Raw genomic sequence first — 7826 nt, 5'->3', positions numbered from 1 at the left:
TCGCGAAGGACACATCACTACTACGCTAAAGGTGAGCTGGTCGCTGGTCGACAAGTCAGAAGCTGACAAAAAAAGCAGTTTATTTCAGGTTACAAATATTTTTAAGGGGAAAAAAACGTTGCCATTAGAAAAGTAGCGCCGCCTTTGAAAAAACAGAATTGAAGAAAGAAGAGGAAGTGCGCACTAAAGGTCACAATCTGTGGACTTGTAGTGGTCCTCGTCAATGGTGGAGAAGATGTGACCCTCATTGCTCAGAAATTCCACAACTTGCCTGTGAGGAGAATCACAAGTCCTTGTAAGCAAATGCAAGCTCCATTTGGTCCATTCAAAATGTCTTCCCATTTGTCCCTGCAAAAAGTTTCCATCTTTGGAAATTATTTTGCCCCTCACTGCTGCGTTCTTGACAAATCACGGGCGGCTTTCACCGAAGACTGGGGGCGGGGAATATTGGGGGGGAAAAAAGTCGGCTCCATTTCAGGAGCTCCAAGAACCGACACATCAGTCATTGTGGCGCTCCGTGTGTATCCCCAAAAAATCGTTTGTATGCAAAGATTAAATTCTCGGGAACTTAACGTTCGGAAGCCGAAAAGTTGGTTAGCTATGGCGTTCGTAAGTCGAGGTATCACTGTATATTCTGTAGGATTGGTTTTTATCTGTAATTGTTTGACATTTCAAGGTCAAGATTTCTCAAGTGGCATGAAAATGTACTTGCTCTGCCCTCGCTGTCCCTGTCCCATTGTGAAAAGTTATTGCTGCTGGTAATGCTGGAAGATGACTTTGACCTTCTGGAGGAGTTTTGGGATCAGCATTTGTGCCGTCTTTCTAAATGATTGTACGAGTATCAAGCTGCTCGATCTGGTGACGATGTACATTTCACGCAGCGACTTGCTTATCCGTCCGTCGTGGGCAATCCACAGCAAGAGTGAAAATCCACAGTTACACTTACTTGATGGCCATCATGCTGAGGTTGGACAGTTTGGCCTTCAGGTCGGAAAGACCGATGCCCTGCGGCTCTGGACAGCCTTTGATCAGACTCAGGACCTAGACATTTGCCAAGGAAGCAAAAGAGGACGTCACGCCGCGTCACGTCACGTCCGAGCGAGGTGGGGTGACCTCACCTGGTTCTGATTGCTGCTTAAGCCGTTGTTGGCCATGTCACGAGCGCCCGCGTAACTCGAGTCGCTGGTGCCGGCGGGGCCGCGCTGCGACATGGATGACGTGTAGTTGCCCGTTACCAAACCGTCCTGCAACCAAAGATGACGTGGACTAACCATCAGCGTTTTCGTGAAGCTCACTGAAATTCTCATCTCCATTCAGCACATTTGCACTGATTTTAACTAGCTATCTGTTAGCTATCTATTAGCCAGCTCACTTTCTATCCGAGTTACTTCCAGGTTGAGTGAAGGCCTAGCTAGCTAGATATTTCTCAAGCATTAACACTGCTTTACAGCTAAAACTTTGGAAACCCCCCCCCCCCAATCCTATACTGAATCGGTATCGCAACTAAGACCGCTAGCATTTACTCTTGGGCAAAAACTAGCATTAGCGGCAGAGACTCCCCGTGTTATTTGAATGAAACATGTCAGCAAATGGACTTGTTTGACTGTGCGTTTGCGTGGCGTTTCCTCACCGGGGTCTGCAGTTTGCCCAGCGCCTTGTGCGCCTGCACCACCTGCAGCATGTGAGACGTGATCTCGTTCAAGTCCTCCAGGGGCCTGACGCTGAACGCCACCACCGACCTGCGATTCTGCACGCCAACACACGGCCGCATTTAGCCACGCGCGCCATCCGGGGTCACGTCCGCCAAGGAAAAGGTCATCGCTGTGCCCGCTTTGGTTATTGGTTAGCGTGCAACTTCTTGGCTAATTTCCCCACCGTCCCCAGACTTAATGCACAAGGCATGCTTTTTTCAATTCTTTGTTACAAAACACCGCATTTGGCAAAAGCCCTGCACGCTAAAACAGAGATAGGCAAGAGCAAACGACAACAATGAGTAGCGAGGCCACCGATGTTGGCCACACATCAAGTTTGCTGGCAGCCTGCTGGGAAGTGACTGATAAACTAGTCCTTGAGAGCTCTGAGAGGTGCTTAGAAATGAAATGGATTACGATGAGGATTCTTTTTTTTCTTGCGAGGCAAACCAAAAAGAAGCTCAAGTCGAGCCACTCTTCAGGCAGAGAAAGCTCCAAATTCAACAAAATTCCTGCCTGAATTATACAGAAGAGCATTAGGGCCAGATTAAAATAGAGATTTTTTTGGGGGGGCAGGGGGTATTATTCGAAGAAAAAAACTCACAAATTTGCTCGATTCAAACTGGCAAATTTGCTCGATTCAAACTGGCAAATTTGCTCGATTCTAAGCCACAAATTTGCTAGATTTAAACGTTTAGAAAAAAAAAAATCTTTCAGAGTTTGAGCTCTATAATTGGGTGGTGCGGTGGGTTAGCGTTAGCAGCCTTGTGAGACGAGCTCATTTGCAGAAGACAAGTGGCTACCTGTGGAGTTGCACCTCATTCATTTATTTATTGGAGGTTTTCATGGCCTGACTACATCCAAAATGTCGATACGAAACCGCCTCTTCGAACTCTGAATAGAAATCACAATATTGTGATTGTTTGCCAAGATTTGAAGGATCTCTTTGTTACGAAACGTCATCTCAAACAACTGATGAACTCATCCATTTCAACACGACTGTCAGCGAAATAAGAGCATTAGGCTGATAACCCACCGCATGACCCAATGATGGATCTCAAACTACAAAGGTTTTTGTTTAACATTTAAATCAAGTAAATTTGTGACTTTAAATCTAGCAAATTTCCGAGTTTGAATCGAGCCAATTTGTGACTTCAAATCAAGTAAATTTGTGACTTTAAATCAAGTAAATTTATGACTTTAAACGTAGCAAATTTGTGACTTTAAACGTAGCAAATTTTCCAGTTTGCATCTAGCAAATTTGTGATTTCAAATCTAGCAAATTTGCGAGTTTGAATCGAGAAAATTTGTGACTTTAAATCTCGCCAATGTGTGACTTTAAATCTAGCCAATTTGTGACTTTAAATCTAGCCAATTTGCGAGTTTGTGTCTTTTTTCTCCGAATAATACCGCACCTGTAAAAAAAAATCTCTATTTCAGCCTGGCCCTAATGCTCTTCTGTCAAATTGAGCATCAAGATGTTTTTTCTTTCTTTTTGTTTTTGTAGCTCTCATGGTTGCACAAAGGGGAGCACATTTGGCTCCGGCGCTGGCGGGGCAAGTGGAGCCCTACCTGAAAGGACTGCAGGTTTCCCGATATTTTGACGTAGGTGCCAGGAGGCAGCACGGAGCCTCCCACGCTGAGCTCCTTCCATCAAAGAGCCACATGTTAGACAGAGGAGCTTCACTCCTTTCCCACCACGACAACGTCACGCACGCTTCCGGATGGGATGGAGAGAAAAGCGCCAGGGAGTCCACCCTCCCTCAAGCCGTGTCGGTACCTCCATGTCCACCCACTGCTTCACATCCATGGGGGCGCACGTCATGTCGTCCACCTTGTACTGGATGTTGGTCTTCAATTTGTCTGTACTCCGGATGACTCCAACCAGGGTCACCTGCATTCGCGAACAGCCGTTATCATTTTCAAGGGAAAACAATCGACTACAATACAGGGATGAGTGACAAATGAGAAAAAAAAAGGGGGGGGGGGTGCATATATATGTATGTGTTATATCGATATTGGATATATCGATAGTCCCGGTTATATCGATTTGTATATTAATGTGATTTCAACAAAATGTCAGAATGTATTATTTCAAAAAACTTAGTGAAAATACTCATCTTGAATATGAATGGTTTTCTGTTGGTACAAATCCAGCTGAACGATCAGAATGAAAGTTAACTTGCCGGGTACATACGGAAGGTGACTGCTAGCTAGCCTGCACACAGCTCATTAGCTTGCGCGCTTGTTTTCTGCTGCCTCTCACAGAAGTATATTGATGCTAACATTAGCATGGGGCTTGTCATCGTGCGACTGTTTCATCCATGGGATTGTTTCATTGCAAATGACAATCTATCAAATTACAAGGTGTTCTCTCCACAAAGGCAAATCAATCTGATTTTTTTACTCGTCCACTTATTCAAAAGAGGGCGTTTACCTGTTTCAACATCAACGGCACCCAAGTCAGGATCATCCAATCAAAATGCCGCTTTCCGCCAACACAAGCCGAAACAAGGAAATGAACAGCGAAAAAGCCAGAATACATATTTACTTATAGTTATATCACACTATTATAGCCACTTACCTGATATTATATTTAATATATTGATGGTAACGTTAGCATGGAGCTTGTTAAAATGCCACTGACATTCGACTGTTTCATCGATTGTTTCATTGCAAATTAGAATCAGAACGTTTTCTCACCATAAAGGGGAACTCTCCGGTGCATTCAAACTGAAGTGTACTCGTCATTTTATTTTTTACTCGTCGGGCTTATTTAAAGGGGCGTATACCTGTTTCGACATGACGGCCAGTGACATCCAATCAAAATGGCGCTTTGCGCCAACTGCAGCCCCAACAGGAAATGAACACAAAAGCCAGAATATGTATTTAGTTTTATCGGCGAGCCAGATGCAATCATCAAGAGCCAGATATGGCTGGCGAGCCATAGGTTCCCCGCCCCTGCCATCGAGCATTTCATGATAGCCCAAAGGACGGCGAGATGATTTTCTCTTGCACTGCAGTGCCACGAGAGTGGTCGTGCTTTGTGGAGCGGAGCACGAGGCCAAAGGTGCCAGCTCACCTGGGACACCTCCACTTCGCCAACTTTGAAGGCTTCATCCGACTGGGTGGCGGACATCAGCTGGGACACTGTGCACGGGATGATCTGGGAGGGTCTGCTTCTCTGCAACACACACACACTTTGCAGGACAACAACTTTGGCTACAAACCACTCTCTATTCCTGTGATGTCTCATCAAAGGTAAAAAAATGACATCGTCTTAATAATAATAATACATTTGATTTATAAGCGCCTTTCAAAACTCCCAAGGTCACAGGATAAGTTTTTCAGTGGGTGAGCAATGGCAGCCACACCCGCCAGCGTTAACTAAACCCACAAGTAACTCAAACAGATAGAAAGCTAGCTAGCTAATAGATAGCTAAGATTGTTGACATTGATGGTGCCCAATCACTTTTTTAGAACAGGCTAGTCACGTTGTGGATGGAGGTGCTTGCTACCCGGTGCCCACAGTCACTATATTTGGCTCAACTAGCTAGTTAGCTAATAGATAACTAGCCAGCTAATAGATAGCAAATACAGTAAAGTCTCGTTATATCGATATGGGGTATATCGATAGTCCCGGTTATATCGATACTATTTCTATGCACGCACGGAGAAAATTACATGCAAACAGGGTCGGATATATCGATAGTCCCGGTTATATCGATATTTTTTTCTGACTCCCTTGAATATCGATATAACGAGACTTTACTGTAGATAGTTAGCGAGGTAGCCAGCTAGGTAACTAGCTAGATATATAGCTAAAGAAATAAAAAGAAGTGAAGAGAGGAAAAAATAAATAAGAATAAAGTAAAGAGAAAAGACAAAAAAGCCAAATGATTCCGACAGTTAATGTGGTTACTCAGGTCATTAGAACGTTCACAATGAAGCTTCATATTATGTTAAGGTGTCAATTTTACACGTTACCATTTTTGTGTTGACAAAAGCACTGGATATCATTTCCCTTTCCTTTCTTCAAAACACTTAACCCAATGAGATGGAAAATACGTATGTTGTCTCTCTTTTCAAGTACGTTTATAACATCTCGTAAACGGTTGTTGTCACCTCTTATTTGACTGTTTTGTGTGGCTTTTTACATCCGGGTAAAAATGACCCACAACAGAACCATGGTGATTTAGTTTTCAACATAATGGCAAAGGCGCTTATAAATGAAATGTATTGTGATGATGATGATGATGATGTCTCCTCTGTTGGCGCGAGTACGTACCCCTTTCTTCTCAGCCTGGGACAAGGAAGGTGAAGCAAAGCCCCCAGGTGACTGAGTGTAGCCACCAGCCATACTCGAGTCGTTGTAGCCTAAAACAACAAAAAGGCCGCCCACCATTTGAGGTTTTCGCGAGAGGGACGGTCATGGTGGCCACACACACACACAAACATCATGGCCGGCTAAGCGAATGCGAGACACCGCTACAGGCCAAATGACAAGCGCAGGACTCAGGCTAGCTAGCTAGCTAGCTAGCTAGCCAGCGTCCGAAAACGTTCGGTAGCCGCACTCACCTTGGTTCCTCATTTTTTGCGAATGGACGTCCTGAATTCAAGTTTCAAATAGGCAACGACGACAACGCGGTAAAGGAAGCAAATGCACGCGCTTCCTGGAGTGCTCTCGCGCGCTCCCTATTCAACACAATGCGCGTGCGTCACCTACTCTTCCCGCGAAAACATCGCTTCAATTTGCTCAAAATTTGGTCTTTCAGACCCAAAATGTTTTTACGGTGGTATAGAAACGTCTTAAAGCAAATTAATTCTATTTAGGAATACGATTGTGGTATTTTGTTTAATATATAGACTTTGGCTTGCATAAAATAGAAATGAGGGTTTATCGAAACTGCGCCTGACAAACAAACTGAGGGTTTACTCAAAGACTAACCTGGTTGGCTTCCGGGATATGAAAAAACAGCGATATGCAAATCTACCAAACGAGAACGCTCCGCTCAAGGATAAATTTAGCTGCATTTATCCTTGATGTAAAATAATAATAATAATAATAATAATAATAATAATAATAATAATAATAATAATAATAATATTTTCCTTTCGGCTTTTCCCTTCAAGGAGTCGCCACAGCAAATCAGTGTCCTCCATCTTGAGAGGTTTGATCCGCATGTTTGTTTTGGCCAAGCTTTTACGTCGGATGCCCTTCCTGTATTTATCCGGGCTTGGGACCGGCACAAGAAATGGGTAATAAGAATAAGAATAAAATATATTTCATTTCTAAACGTCTGTATAGTTGACTATTAAAAAAAAATCATGGAAGAAGCATTCGTAAGGAGAAGATAGAGTCGGTGAATGCAACACAATATTCATTCGTCAATGCGGAGGTCTCCAAATTATATGGCCAATTGCTAATACAGGCAGTTTTTTAAGTCAAACTCAATGCAATTGTTAAATAAAAATTGAAACTCAAGAGGGCATGAAAACATAATTGCATCCAAAAATATGTTGAAATTCCACTGACCGTTTTATTCATTGGTTCATTCACTTGTTTGTTTTTGACCAACTCATATGCAACCTAAGATGACACTTATATGCTGACATAAACAATTCCATCATAATTAATGTAGCATGTCGCACACCCGTAAATGGAATTGTCTGCTTATGGAATTGTCTGCTGGTCAGGCAGCATCACCACCCGGGACAGGAAAAGACTGGAGCGCCTTGTTCTGTCCTGGGCTGCCGGCTGGACTCTCTGGAGGAGGGAGGCAACGGACGGACGCTTGCTAAGCTAAAAGATATGATGGACAGCCCCTCCCATCCCCTCCCGCCCACCTCAACAGCACTTGGTAGCTTCTTCAGCCAGAGACTGTTACACCCGCACTGCAAGAAGGAGTGGTACCGCCGCTCGTTCCTACCGACTGCTGTCAGGCTTTGCAATTCTCAATAATCACATGTGAAAAAAGGGACTCTTGTACTGTAAATATGGGTTGATGCAATAATATATCAACATACCTTCCTTGATACTTGCACTATGTACAGTTTTTTGATAAAACGGTTTTGCACATTAGTACAGTATACATCTCAGTCTGCTGAAATTTTTATTTTTACTATGCTTAGAAT

General features: G+C 43.6%; 1 protein-coding gene across 1 annotated transcript; it reads right to left on the bottom strand.

Annotated features, from left to right (window-relative positions):
• Nucleotides 1-63: 63 nt before the first annotated feature.
• On the bottom strand, nt 64-6422 carry rpa2 (replication protein A2). Its single transcript, XM_088999379.1, has 9 exons — nt 6270-6422; nt 5980-6068; nt 4774-4875; nt 3472-3585; nt 3264-3338; nt 1631-1747; nt 1119-1244; nt 947-1041; nt 64-271 (listed from the first exon to the last, which is right to left on the bottom strand). The coding sequence occupies exons 1-9, from the start codon at nt 6280-6282 to the stop codon at nt 184-186; spliced, it is 819 nt and encodes a 272-aa protein (XP_088855505.1). The 5' UTR covers nt 6283-6422; the 3' UTR covers nt 64-183.
• Between the last annotated feature and the right edge of the window lie 1404 nt (nt 6423-7826).

This window comes from Hippocampus bargibanti, linkage group LG06 (genome assembly GCF_051943395.1).
Source record: "Hippocampus bargibanti isolate YZ-2025 linkage group LG06, ASM5194339v1, whole genome shotgun sequence".
Taxonomy (NCBI): Eukaryota; Metazoa; Chordata; class Actinopteri; order Syngnathiformes; family Syngnathidae; genus Hippocampus; species Hippocampus bargibanti.
Note: the sequence above shows the minus strand (reverse complement) of the source record. Positions and strands in the feature narration are given on the sequence as shown.